This window comes from Pteropus medius, unplaced genomic scaffold (genome assembly GCF_902729225.1).
Source record: "Pteropus medius unplaced genomic scaffold, Ma_sr-lr_union100, whole genome shotgun sequence".
Lineage (NCBI taxonomy): Eukaryota > Metazoa > Chordata > Mammalia > Chiroptera > Pteropodidae > Pteropus > Pteropus medius.
The window spans coordinates 24,690,856-24,705,190 of record NW_024354502.1 but is presented as its reverse complement, the minus strand read 5'-3'; the positions used below and the strand labels follow the sequence as shown (position 1 = coordinate 24,705,190).

Sequence of the window (14,335 nt, the reverse complement as noted above, 5' to 3'; positions counted from 1 at the left end):
TTCATCTTCTTTACCTTCTTGCTTCAGTTCTCTTCTTTTGCAGTGAACAAAGGAAGGTGCTAACTGGCCACTCAGGAGCGAATCCTGGCCCACGGAGCAGAAATAGAACCACGCCCCAGAAGTTGTTTCTCAGTGAGCTATAGAAATGCTAAACAGTAACAGATCTGGAGATAGTGAACGATGTGACACACTAATCGTTCAACGTCCTCCCGGTCCCGGGGAAGAAGGCTGGTCCCGCCCGCTTGGACCATCTCACGGCGCAGCGCGCTTCTCTCTTTAGACAAATTTTCCCAGGACTGGTAAGGTAAAGAGATAGGTGCCCCGGGAGCGGGGCAGGCCTGCAAATAATACCCGGGGCCAGGAGGAAGGCTCCCATTGGCCGGAGGGCGGATGACCGGCTGGAGGCGGAGTTTCCCAGGGGCATATAAGACAGGGGGGTGTGCTCTGCCAGTGTCAGTTTCCGAGTCTGTAGCTGCTCCTTTTGCGTTCTGGGACTTGAGCCGAGTCTCCCGCTAAGGCGTTTTCCCTCTGCGGGCCGAGAGCCTCCGCTGGCTGGTACCACCCCCCCGTTCTGTGGCGCCCCACATCTCGCCCAGCCCCGGCGCTCTTTCTGCATTTTCTCAGCGGTGCTTTTATCCGGGGCACGTTGTTTTCATCTTTCCTTTTTGTTGCTCTAAAACCGGCCTCGCCGAAGCCCCCTACTGCGGAGGGAGTTCGACTTCTCGAGAAAGGCGCGGCTGCCACGGACGGCACGGGCCTCTCCTGCGGACTCGCAAGCCGGTGCGCCCACCCCGCCTGCCTCACCCGCTGCCTGCGTTCGTTCCCCGGGGGGAGCCAGCCGCCAGTTCATTGATGCACCCATTCCAGTGGTGTAACGGTGAGTCCCCGGGGCCGGAGGGCGGGAGGGTGCTGAGTTGGCCGGAGACCAGGAGGGGGTGCGCAAGGCTTAACATCAGAGGCTCGTTCTTCCTCTGGAGCCAAGTTTCTCTTGAAATGGGATAGGCGAGAAGGCGTCCTGGCGCCCAACTCTGTTCCGCACGACGTGGAGTTTGGGGGGAAAAAAATCCAGCTTTAACTCGAGAGCTGGTAAGGGTCTCTGAACCGGCGGTGGGCGGGAGGCGTGGGAGCCGAGGGGTTCGCGGCCTTTGTGTGGTGGCTTCGCTCTTCTACCCCCTTCCCTTGTCTTTGTGCGCTCAAACTCTGTTCTTTGTTGTGGTTGACGGAGAATTAAATCCGCGCTCGGGCTAGGATCTCCTAGAGGGAGCTCAAGTTCTCGGCCTGAAACTTTGCAGGCTATTTTAAATATGTATACAATGCAGCGTGCGGGACGGGCCTGGGGGTGGCTTCCTCTGTGTCTTTGTTGGCTTCGCACTAGCAGCTACGGGGCTTTGTGCCTGTGGAAGACGCCGTATTAAAGAGCGTGGCTTTATTGAGTTGATAAAGCCTTGCACATATCTCGATGCCTTGCGACCCTTGGGTGCGGGGTTAGCCTGGCGGGAACTATGTTCTCTGGCCCCAAGGCCCGTCTGCGGTATTGGAGCCTGCAGACCCAACCACCCCTCCCATCCCATTCCCCACTCTCCCTCTCACCTCCCCACATCTCCCAGGCCTGGGTGATGCTAAATTTATCTCACCTGAGGCTTTTTTGGTTCAAGTAACAACAGGTTGGCTTGGGTCAGATTCCTCACTCAAACTACTTTCTGCAGGTCAGTTCAAAACATTGGATACTAATACTCTCTCATGGCCCTAGGGTCTTGACTGCTTAGTTCTAACGCTAGAACAGTTGGGGTGGGGGGTGGGGGAGCAACTAGCCTTATCTCTGAGTACGGCTGGCTGGTTAGTTAGGAAAAATTCATTCTTGAGAGCAGACTCCTGCCAGATCTTGGATTAATTACTTCAGGAGCCTTTTGTTTTAAGGCAAGGTTTGGGCAGCATATGTATGAGTGTCCCCCATCCCCCTCTTCCTCCTGCTAGTAGGATCTAATTTCCTGAAAATGAACCAAGCTGTGTGTGATAGGCGGGCATTGTCGGAGAGGCGGAGGAGGATGGGGGTGAAGAAGGACCATGCATCCCAGCATCTGGGAAAAATTCCCTTGGCTGGGAAGGAGAAGCATTTCCCAGATCCACTGGGCTTTCTTGGCCGACTGGCCCTTCTCTTACGTCATTCCTGCTCCCAGCCTGCTGACTAAGATGAGATGAAACATTTTGATGTCAAAGCTTTCATAGGTGGGCTGAGACAATGGAACAGAGACTTCAGGAGAAAGAACGAGGGTGTTGTCAGTCACTGTGGCCTCTCTTCTGGGCTGCTCTTTTTCATGAGGTTTTTAGACCAGCAACGGCTTGCTGCTTTATCTTTTCATTTCTTGACGTGACTGAGAGATCCTGTTTTTTGACTGTAATGAGGAAGCAATCCCTCTCTCCACATTTTTGTGAAAAATATCTGGAGCCCCACTTTCCTAGGGTTGGTATTCCGTCCTTACAAGCTTTGGAGAAAAAACTATTTCACTGTCAGCTTTTAGCCTATATATATTTTACATTTCTTTTTAAGTGTAAAACAAGCAAATGGACCATCTCCTGACTATGAAGCTCTTCTCACCCACACCTCTATCACATAAAGTCCTAAGCTCATTTACTCAATCATGAAGCCCCAGGGAAAGCCTTTATCAGACAAGATGGTCCTGATAAAGTGGTGAAAGAACTGTTGAGGCCAGAGTGCCTGCAGGGTGCACACACATCCCCTCTGCAATAGCTGCTGTCATCACTCCTTAGGTTCTCAGAATAGGAAACTAAATGAGGTTCTTTGGGTCCCTAAAGATAATAGGATCCAACTCAAAAAGTACATGGACAGCCAAGGCAGATTGGGGGTTAGATCCTCATGGTATCAAATATTGCTGTTTGGGGGTGAGATGTGCCTGGTCGGGAGGAAGGCCTCACTGGCAATGAGGACACAGTTTCCTGAAGCGAAGTCCTAAGTTTCTTTTCCAGAGAAGACTGAGTTCACCATGATGTCGTCATGAAAAATTAATTTCCTTTGGCCCACAGAGAACAAATATCTGAGTGGAGGGGGGAGGGGTGGTGAAAACTTTCTAACCCCTACTAGAGCCTAGAAGTAAAGGCTTCTTGTTGAGCATAGCAAAGTTTGGTAGCTAATTATTTGTTTTCAGCTTAAAAGATCAGGACAAGAACTACTTTTACTTTGTTTCCACACAATGTCTAGGTCAATGCATAAATCAGGCTCTTCAATAATACTTGTTGATTGACTGGGCATCCATTAGCTGAGGCAGTTTCTGGGCAATTTTCCCAAACGTCAGTCTGCTTTGAAGTGGGAGCTTTTGCCAAGGGTACCAGATTGTTTTGAGAAAATTGGAAGTTATTTATCTGTTAACTGGATATCAAACACAAGGCTAGGCACCAGGGAATATACAAAAGTCCAAATCCCTATCCTCAGACCTAGGAGCATTCAGGCTTGTGAATACTCTCTCATCTCTGATCTCGGGGTTATAGTTGCACCTCTGCTGTGATGCTTCACTTGGGTGAAAGCTTTTGAGTCTGTCTGCTTCCCTAGAAAGTAAAACCATCTCGAAATTCTTTCTTGCTTTTTTATCTTCAGTGTCTATCATGGTACTTGTCATATAATCAGTGCTTAATGCATGTTTGAAGTCAAGTTGATGCTAGAGACAATTGGGCAATGTAAAACAGTTACCGAGTATGTAAGAGCCAGAATCTATGATAGGGCTGTGAGCACTGTAGACTTAAGGGAAGAGAGGGGTCCCTGGACTATCACAAAGACCAGGCTTGGTGAACTTTGGGGAGGGAAAGGGAGTTTCTGGTAAGGAAAGCTGCATGAACAAAGGTATGGAGGCAGCGAGTACAAGGTTGGGCAAGAAATAGTGAGACTGGCCCACATAGGGTGGTGCTGAAGGATGTGGGGGTGGTGCAGAGAGGGGACCCAGAGCACACAAGTTTAGACAGACTTGAAGCCAGTCATAAGTTTGAGAAATACATGACATGTGGGCCAAATTAAAGGAGGGACTAGACATCAATTAGGTGTCTGGAATAGGGACTTGGAATAGAAATGGGACTAAAATCTGTTTGGAAAAGGGACTTGGCAATAGAATTGGGCACAAAATTGGAAAGAGGTTTGGAGGGAGGCTCATTATATAGTCACTAGATTGATCTAGGAGATGAGAGGTATGAGAAATATGTCAAAGATGACTCAGTCTTTCAAGCCAGACTTCTGCTGAGTTGTGGTAGCACTGGTAATTATAATGTAGAATTCTCAAGTATATTAATGGGTTCTGGCTGCTAACCAAGATGTCAGGAAAGTTCTTAAAACCCATGTTGAAGGCTTGAGTACAGAAGCCTTTGGAGCCAGGCCTTATTAACCATTTGACTACAGTTTAATTATTGAATTTTTAAGATTAAATCAGTAACTTGAGAATGTACTCGGAATATAGCAGGTAGGATGGTAAATTGTAGTGTTCTTGACTCGCCACTTTCTGAAATCCAAGAAATTGATGCTTACCTTTTAGAATACTGTGGTATATTTGCCTGCAAGCAGGGGTAAACACTCAACTGGCTTATTGTTTACATATATCCTATCTTTTTTTTTTTTTTCCTTATAGTTAAATATTACAGAAAATTCACTCACTCTCAGAACAAGTAGTCCAAAGAGAGACTGGCTCCAGGATTAGTTAATCTAGCACCTGAACTGACATAATCTTTCCTCTTTTCTCCTCTTTCCCTCTTACCTCTACCACCAGCTTTATATCGAACTGTTCTTTTTCCAGCTATGACTTGGCTGCCATCATTCCAGGTATTTTGAAGAGATGTGACCAAAAAAAAAAATCTTCCCTTTCCCAGCAGACATTCTTTGTTTCTTTTGCCAGAACTGTCACATATCTACCTCAGCACCAAACTCTGGCAAGGGGAAGGTGACTACCATGATTGGTAGACCAATCAGGATTCACCCCTGAGTCATGTGAGAAGGGGAATGCATCTAGTAGCTAGCCTGTGCTTCCCAAGCTGAATGCGTTGGAATATGCTGAGGGCTTTGTTAAAATGTAGATTCTGATTTACTACTACATCTGGGATGGGCCTGAGATTCTGCATTTCAAAACAAACTTCCATAGAAAGGCATTGCTGCTAGGCGATTGCACAATGAGGCTTTGAGTAGAAAGGGGCATGGTGGCAGTAAAAGTAAGCTGGGATTCCCCCCAACCCCGCCTGCCACGCTTTCCAGCCTTGGAGTGAACAATTTCTATTCTGGTCCTGGTGCAGCTTGTCGCTTGGAGCAGGTGTCTTAATGACAAATGACCTTTGCAATTTATCAGACATATTTCTTATGCCATTCTTGATCCTCTCTGTATTTTACTTGTTTTCATATGACAAAGTGAAGCTTAGAGAAGTAACTTTGTAAAGGTATCAGCTGGGAGAGGTGGAGTTGGAATCCCAGTGTTTTCTCACCTAAGGTTCTGTTTGCTACTGTACCATATGTACCATGTGGGCTCTACCCGATAGAAGTATTTCCATTTTCTGCCCATTGCCTGAAGCCTCCTTGATCCCCTAGATGGGAATGCTGTTTCAAGTACTATGTGTAGTAGTCCATTTCATAGATTGCTTAAATTTACCACGATCACATAGCTAGTAAGTGTTAGAGATACGATATATACTTAAGCCTTTAATCAGAGGTTTAGGAGCCCAACACCTGCTAGTTCTCTCTCTATCCTTACTGACACAAAGTGCCATCAGCCCCGCTGGTAAATTTACATCTGTAATATTTTTCCTCCTCCTTTCTTTGCAGGGTGTTTCTGCGGCCTGGGACTGGTTAGTACTAACAAGTCCTGCTCAATGCCACCCATCAGTTTCCAAGACCTTCCCCTCAACATCTACATGGTCATCTTTGGCACAGGCATCTTTGTCTTCATGCTTAGCCTCATCTTCTGCTGCTATTTCATCAGGTGGGTGGCTCACTGTCTGACCTACGGTGGGAAGTCAGGGAGGAGGTGTCCAGGAGCAGGGTGAGCCGAGTGAGGCTCCGCAACAGAGTCACTAGCCTCCTGCTGAGGCCTCTGCTTTTGGGTACCGGGCTTAGACTGCCCTTCACTGAGCCCCTGAGGCCTGGTGTTTCTATTTACATCAGCCTATCAAACTGGTTGTCCCAGAGCATACAACGTCACCATGGGTTGGGCTGCATCCCGCCTTTTAGCCAGTTATTCTAAGGTTGCCTAGAATTTCTGTTTGACCAATATCATTGGTGGTCCCTGAACTGCCTCTAACCCCCACTCACACCCTCTGGGTGTCGGGGATACGTGGGCATGTTACACCAGTGGCATGTACCTCTGCCCTCCTAGGGAGTCTTGTTATATACCAAATGCTGATATTAGCAAGCTGATATCTGGAGAGCTGCTTGTTTATTCTGTCCTGTAAGCTCTTAGTTTTGAGAGTGAAAAAAGTAAAAACGTCACTCTTATTGTGTAGGGATCCAAGAAAGGACTGGAGCTTGGCAGGGCTAGCCAAGCTCCAGAAACTGTTTCTCCTCCTGTTGCTAAGACATGGGAACTGGTGGCTGTTTTCTACCAAAAATTTGGGGCATGACTGGTATTTAGACTGGAAATTAAAGTAGTGTTTCTGACAAGGGCGTGCATCGTACTGACCGTCCTATACATTGGGGAGTGTTGAGAGCATCCCTGACCAGCAGAGCGTGCTAGTGGTCCGTAGAGTCACTGAAATAATTACCAAATGCCTGAGTAGACTGGCTGAAGTCTAGGCTAGTGCCTGATCAAATCATTTAAGATTAAATTAAGATACAGGAAAAATGGAGTAGTGGCTCCTCACAGAGATGTCCTAGTGGGTTTCAGTGTTTCACCTGGAAAGAAGCTAGACACTTGTTCCTGTTACTAAGGTGGAGGAGCACCCTCTAAGAAGAGGAAGTGCCTTCAGGCCCTGTTCCCCGTGCTCTAAGTCAGTTACTATGAGCCTCTTCCTTCTCAGAACTTTTAAAAAGTCCCTAGGACTAGAATTTTCCACTCAAGGCACTATCTTCTCTGCAAATTCTTATTTTCTCTCGTATAATTAAGTGTGGGTGAGTGTAAATTTCCCGTATCTCCCCACTCCTTCCCCTTTCCCCAAGCTTGTTTTCTTGCTCAAACTCTTATGTCTTCCTGACCACCAGCTACCCCCATCTCCCCACATGAAGCAATTTATGAAATTCCCCAGAGACTGAGATGTAGATGTTCCAAATGCCAAAGATTTGTGTGTGATGCTGGGAGGAGTCTATAAAACCAACTTCTTTGGTCCCTACGCACATGCAGGCTCACACAGGCTCACTCAGGCTCACACATGACAAGTTGTAAAGGTGGTCAAGCAAAGAAAATCCAGAAAATCACTCTGGGCCAGTAAGTGCATGACCAGGGTCCATTTCTTAATTCTGCCACTAGTAAGTGTGACTTCAATTTTAGCTATTCTTCAGTAAGTGCCACCTGCGTGCCAGGCATCATGGTTGGCATTTTATAAAATATTTGGCTTAGTCCTCAGAGCATCCCTCCAGTTTGGATTATTAGCCCTCTTTATAAATGAGGAAGTTTATGCTCAGGCAGTTAAGGATTTTCTCAAGGTCATATAAATAGTGGAATAAATAGAGATGGACTAGTCTAGTGACAATTAACTAGAATCTTCAGATTCTATAAGTTTGCCTTTTCTGAATGGAAGGTAGAGGGCAGCTGTGGCATCTATGGCCACCCCCTTACAGCTAGAGATTAGGGTCCTGCAGAACAGTCTGGGATCTGGGAATGGTTATTCATTTTTGTTTGGCTGGACTGAAAGAACAGAGCAGCAGAACCACATGATACCAAAAGCTTTCTCCACGGCGGGGCTGCTCGGCACCACCTGTCCCTTCTGCGGTAATCTGTCCCTTTACCCCTCTCCTGCCCCCCTGCCCCACAACCGCCAACCCTCTGCTCTGCAGCCTGCCCAAAGCCAGTTGATCCTGCAGTTTCATGGTTCCAGAGGCTCACTGGTGTGTGGCAGCCTGTGGGTGTCTATATATAGAAAGACACAAGCACAGAAGCCACTTCCTCTCCCTGCTTCTTGGTTTCCTCCTCAGCCAAAATAGGCCCATGACCCCTGCTTGTGACCTGGTGAGCTCATTGGCCAAGGCGAGCTTCTACTGCCAGCTCCTCTCTCATTCTCCCCCACTGCCAAGGGCTGACCTCTGCCCTACACAGGATGGAGGGGCCAGTGAAATACAAATAGGCAGGAAAAGAACAATTATTTCAGGATCTGGCTACATTGTTTGTTCCAAAAGGGAAAAGAAGCAAAGGGAGAGCCCACTGGCAGTAGCTAGAAATGGTGTCATTGAAATTGGTATTTTTAGTTGCTTTGCTCACCCAACAGCTGAGAAGGCCACCTGTCCAAAGTTGTTGGCACTATATCCCCTGCTGGGGTGGCCCAGGGTCTTTGCTTTTTGTTTTGTTTCTTTTGCAACCTTTTGGGCCCTATTTTATCACAATCTGTACCTTCTTGATCCATAAATCTGCATGTGGGGTGAAGGTACAGCTCTGAAGTCCTTTACTGTTCTGAGCATCCTGGCTTCTGGAGTTTTCCTTGGGTAAGACCATTAAAGGGAGACAGCAGACAGAAGGGACGAGGGTGGAGGAGGGCACCCCAGGCATTCTAGGATACAGCAGGCAGAAAGGCACTGCACATACTACATAATTATAACCATGTTGCAGTTGAGGCTCACAGGATGTGTGGCATCCTCTTATTTGAGTTAAGACGCAGGCTCTTCACCACTTCCTTATTTACTCTGCATAGTGTCTCGCTCGGTGGCTGTGAGCACAATAAGAACACTCTTCCTCGGCTTAACTCAATGTCAGTCAGGTAACAGTTTATGTAAGCTTTGGATGCATCCCTCCCTGTCCTTCTCACTTGGAAATGGGGACAGAGACACGTGTGAGTGTATATGAAAGTGCAAAATGAAGGATGGGACAGTGGGAGCCCCGATTAGGCCTTTAGCCCAATCTTCCAATGACCAGAAACCCTTTAATGAGGGAAGAGAAAGGGGGCAGTAATGTACTGCCACAGATCTCAGCCTTGTGGTAGGAGTCACTTGGACTGGAGTTCCTAAGAGACTCTAGGCACATATGGCCTCACCAGGTCCCCTGACTTCCGGTTAGAAATGATGGAGATAGGCTGGCAGCCTGATCTCATGGTTCTGTCTCACCTCTGCATCTTCCACCACTCTGGTAGCAGTTTCAGCTTTTCTGCCGTGCCCATGGGGCATCTTATCTCATGCCCTTATATAGTTTGAGATTCTCTTCTCTAACTCAAGTCAGCAATCTTTCTACAAAAGATCAGCTGTCTGAGGCTTTCCAGATCATATGGTCTCTATCTCTATGGTACAAAGCAGCCACAGGCAATACGTAAACTGAGCATAGCTGTGTTCAAGTAATATTTTATGGACACTGAAATTTGAGTTTTATATAATTGTCACATAATACAAAACATTCTTTTGATTTCTGCTTTTAACCATTTAAGGATAAAAACCATTCTTAGCTTATTGGCCTTATAAAACAAGTGGTCAGCTGGATTTGACCCTTAGGCCAGAGTTTGCCACACCTACTCTAACTTGGTGTGTTTCTGATGCTTCCTTCCAATAACTTAGACTCTATGATAGAAATGATCAGTGGGAGAGAAAGTACCATATGGTTCCCACACATAAGCCATAGAGCTGCCTGAAGAATTTAGAAGGTTTCCCACACTGGAAATTAAATGGCAAAAAATATAGAGATGCATAATCATGGTCTCAGTTATTTTGCACAGTAAGCTAAGAGGTGTAGGCTTGTTGACTGAAAACGTGTTTCTCAAGACCAGATCATATTCTCAGGACTTAATTGGTAAAACAGGCCACATTTTGTGTTAAGCTCAGGCTCTATAATCAGACTTTGATTCAAATTCGGACTCTGCCGCCAGCTAGCTCTGAAGTTTGGTCAAGTTACTTAACTTCTGTGGACTTTAGCTTTTCCTGATCTGTAAAAAGGAAAGTGCCTCCCTCTAAAGTTTGGAATCGATGAGCATATATACCAGTATGTCAGTGCAGGAATCAATGCAGAGCAAGTCCTCAATAACGATTATGCTATTGCCATTAGTAACAACGTGCCAGGTTTTAGCTATTAAGAGTTAGCTGCATACAGGCCACCAGCTTGAAACGAAAAGAACACAAAGAAGGGTCTGCCTGTGTTTGCCTGGCATTGTGAAGGAAAGAGTGTGCTTTCGTTCCAGAATACTTGTGTTCACCGGGTGGAAAATTCCCCAGGGTCCACAGAGACTTATTTATCCTGCCTCCTCCCCTCCGACTCCCCGGCTCAATGGAAATATCCTGTTTAAGAATACCTAGCTTCTATATAGTTGATCTATGTAGTTTGGGAGCCTGCAGGACTTTACCCACTGGGGAATGGCAGGGAGAGTGAATGAACTATTCAGGGTCCTCTTCCAGAGATTTTCTCAACCTGTGGGATCTGGCAGTAAATTTTGAGGATGAACCTAAGGAAGAATCTGCGTCTTTAATCTACTCTGGGTGGCCTGATGAGCCACGCCTGTGGGGAGCACCCCTCACCATCCCAGAATAATGCCAAGCAACCAGCCTACCTCTCCTACTCTGAATGGCTGTTCGAAGGCATAGTAACCTCTTCTCTGCCCTTCTTTCTCCCTCAGCAAACTCCGGAACCAGGCACAGAGTGAACGATATGGATACAAGGAGGTAAAGTACCCCGTCATTCCCTGAGACTCCTCTGCTGCTTGTCCTGCTAGAGACAGAGGAGGAGAACAAGCTTAACTGTCCTGGCCTAGAATGCCCCTTGGCCTCCCCTCTCTGGCACTTACTCCCTTTACTGTCCTCAAGTCTGGGTGGCCCAGGCAGTGCCCAGAGTCCTCCCCTTTGTGGGAGGAGAGAGGGGGACAGAGGGTGCCACTCCTGTGCAGGGCCGGGGACTCCCTTCATTGGTTGTTACCACTTGGCCTCTGGTTGGTTTCTTCTGATACCATACGCCCCCTCTTTTCTTCCCAGGTGGTGCTTAAAGGCGATGCCAAGAAGTTAGAATTATATGGGGTGAGTGTGCTGGGACAGCACGCGGGAGGGCCCCAGTGGGTAAAGCAGACGGCAGCTTCTCCACCTTCCAGCCTGGACCCTTTCAGGGACCTTGTGAGTCCCTGCCTTCATATCTCCTTGGGCCAAATAAAAGTGGCTCATCCCAGATGGTAATAAATAGAATTCATTATGTCCAGAACCACTGCCGGTAAAAAACAAAGGGATCACAAAAGGGTTCGGATAAGGGGTGACACGTGGCCCCAGGAAGCCTGTGCGGCATGATCTTTAAGGGGAGGGTGGTTGCACAACTCCATGCCAGATTTCAGCTAACATTGCCATGTTCAAACCCCAGGTCTTGGTTTTTCACTAAAGAAAAGAAAGTCCTTCTACCTTTGTATATACACGCTGTCCAGACAGACTATGGATCTGAGTAGCGTATCCATCCCTGTGGTTCTTCCCCATCCTTCCAGTACTCTACCCATCCCCCACACCAGTTCCTTGGGTTCCCCTCAACACTGACTCCTTAGGAATAGACCTTTTTGCTATTTCTTTACTCCCTATGTCTTTGAGGTCACCTAACCCATTTCCCAAGGCTTCCTTCCGTAACCATGGACACTCCTGTAGAGTGTTTGTGCTTGTCTGGAGCAGGGAGGATCACAGATATCACTAGACATGAGGCTACCTAGAAATGGCCACATTTTGTCCCTGTTTTTGATATGTTATTACATCTCAGCAGGTTCAGATGTTTCCTAAGCTGCTCTCTAGAAGAGTAATTCAGTTGAGATTGAGGGGGTTAATATATAGAGATGCAAAGCTGGATTTAAAGGATGTGGCTGACCACATACACCATCCCCTCCTCCTTACCACTCTGCTACATGTCCCCTTGCCAAATGAACTAGGCTGGAAAGGGTTAGAAAGAATTCTTCTAGAGCAGCGCTTCCCAACGGGAGCTGCACTTACAGGGGTGTCCCCTACCTGCACCATCAAGTGTGGGAGCTGCTCGCCACGTGGTGGACACTGAGCACTTGAAATGCAGCTAGTGTACTGAAACTGAATTTTTAATTCCATCTTACTTTGGTTAATTGAAACAGTCACATGTGGTAGAAGCTACCGTAATGTCAATATAGTTTTATAGAATGACAAAACTTTTCTCTAGATAAGGAAACTATGCTAGGACTTAGGTTTCCGAGATGGGATTGAGATAATGTGTTTTCAGGATGGGTGAGTGAGATTCTTCCCTGATCTCCTCTCACAGTGCCCCCTTTCTTTCCACAGCAGACCTGTGCAGTCTGTCTGGAAGACTTCAAGGGGAAAGATGAGTTAGGCGTGCTCCCGTGCCAACATGCTTTTCATCGGAAGTAAGTGGAGATGTGTGTCCAGGGTACCTTTTAACAGAAATAAGCAGAATGCATGTTCTAGAACCTCCAGTCTCTACCCCCTCCCATCAACCCCTTGCCAGGGATGCCCTATGTCCTGCCTGAACAGCAGGCAACCTGGAGGGATTATATTGGGGCAAGGATGGAGATAGTCTTGTTCTGAGAAGCAGCTGGGCTCTATGAGTGACAGACAGCCAGAGCAGGTCAAAGTATCTCAGGTCTTCTTTTGCCCACAGGTGTCTGGTGAAGTGGCTGGAAGTACGCTGTGTCTGCCCTATGTGTAACAAGCCCATCACTGGTCCCTCAGAGGCCACTCAGAGCATCGGGATCCTATTGGATGAGCTGGTGTGAGTACTGCCTCTACACCAAGGCCTGGAGAAGACATCTTGCCTCGTGGATGCCTGCTCCCTCTGCAATGAACAATGACTGTTGGGTGGTAATCATTACGTGAAGGGGAGGTTGTGCAGGGCTGATCTCCCACTATCAGTAAGACCAGACTTGCACCACCTTCCTGCCTCCTGAAGTCTCCATCCCTGCTACTCAGTACTGATAGCATCACCCTTCAAGACCAATGTCTCCTGGTACTGGAGTATTTTCCTGCCTCGTCCCTGCTCTGGGGAAAGAAATCCACCCCTATCTGCCCAAGAACTTGGAGCAAACCCCTGAGGTTTCCCCTTAGCAGGACAAACTGCCCTAGAAGGGGTGAGATGGGCTCTGCCCCGCCTCCTACCCACTCTTTCCAAAGGAGCTAAAAGGAAAGGAAGGAAGGAAAGATCAAGGAACCAAGTGCCTCACGTGTAAGTAAAGGAGGCTCTGTAGGAATCAGGAAGAGCAGGGACATATAAAAAAGGCAAAGTCAATGTTTACATGAGACCTATGGAAAAAAGGGCTGGCTGGCCAGCCTGCTGTCTACAGGGTAATAGAGGGCCAGTCCTCTCCCCCTGCTAGGATCTGAGGTGCTATCCATTCGTTCTCTTCCTCAGTTAATCTCAGAGCTTCCTATTCCATGTTGGGGTTTGAGTGCCCCTCCAGAGGAAGGTCTTATTCTACATACAAATGGATTTTCCAGGGGCTTTTTCTAAAGGAGCAGAAGGGGCCTGGGGATAGGGGTGTCTGAAGGTTAAGGTAGCAACAGATACCCTCTTTCCCCTTTGTAAATAGTATTTTTATACTTCATTCTTACCATCTCAGGCTTTATATATGAAATTCCCCCAGATGGAGAGGGTGGGGGTTTCCCTTCCTCCCTGGAGTGGGTGAGGGTGGGAGAAGGTATGTATTTAAAGAAAATTAAATTTAATAATGAGTTTCTCTAATAATCTTTTGCCTGTGGTTGTGGCCTGTGTCTGCTGCTGGCCCTTTTCTGCCAACAGAGGGAACAAAGTTCTCTAACCCTTGTTTCACTTCCCCATGCTCAAATCGAACACACACACACAAAGGTTCCTAATCCTAAAAAAAATTGGTATTAGATTATTACCTGTACAACATAGGTTAGGACAAACATCAATGTACTTTAATACCTGACTAAGCCAAACTCATTAATTAGATTTCTAGAATATTTTTAAAGAAAGTTGATGTATGCTACCACAACGTTCCATCGACTAAGACTTAATAGAATTCTACTTGAAATGCAAGCACTTGTGCTCTTAACATAACTAAAGGTCTAGGTTTCTACCATAGATGTTTGATTTCTTTCCTTTTTACTTCTTACCCTTATACCAACCTACCCTCCTTCCACATCTAGACGTGGGTCTTAACATTTTATGCCTCTGCGTGCACTCACAGCTTGCACTTGTGTCTTCCTTTGTTCTGTCAATGTCCCAAGGGAGTGCCGAATCAATAATGGATTGAGAGTGCCAGAAACAATTTTCTTGGC

General features: G+C 47.0%; 1 protein-coding gene across 3 annotated transcripts; it reads left to right on the top strand.

The window, feature by feature from the left end:
- The first annotated feature begins 440 nt into the window (after positions 1-440).
- RNF122 (ring finger protein 122) lies at positions 441-13,780 on the top strand. Of its 3 annotated transcripts, none has more exons than XM_039853559.1 (6): positions 441-877; positions 5,804-5,960; positions 10,714-10,759; positions 11,066-11,107; positions 12,365-12,444; positions 12,699-13,780. In XM_039853559.1, exons 1-6 carry the CDS (start codon positions 853-855, stop codon positions 12,811-12,813), a joined length of 465 nt encoding a protein of 154 aa, XP_039709493.1. In that variant the 5' UTR covers positions 441-852; the 3' UTR covers positions 12,814-13,780. The 3 variants fall into 3 exon arrangements, with proteins under 3 accessions (XP_039709493.1, XP_039709492.1, XP_039709494.1); XM_039853558.1 differs by having other exon boundaries at positions 442-877; positions 12,362-12,444; XM_039853560.1 differs by lacking the exon at positions 441-877 and adding an exon at positions 952-1,086 and having other exon boundaries at positions 12,362-12,444.
- Positions 13,781-14,335: the final 555 nt, after the last annotated feature.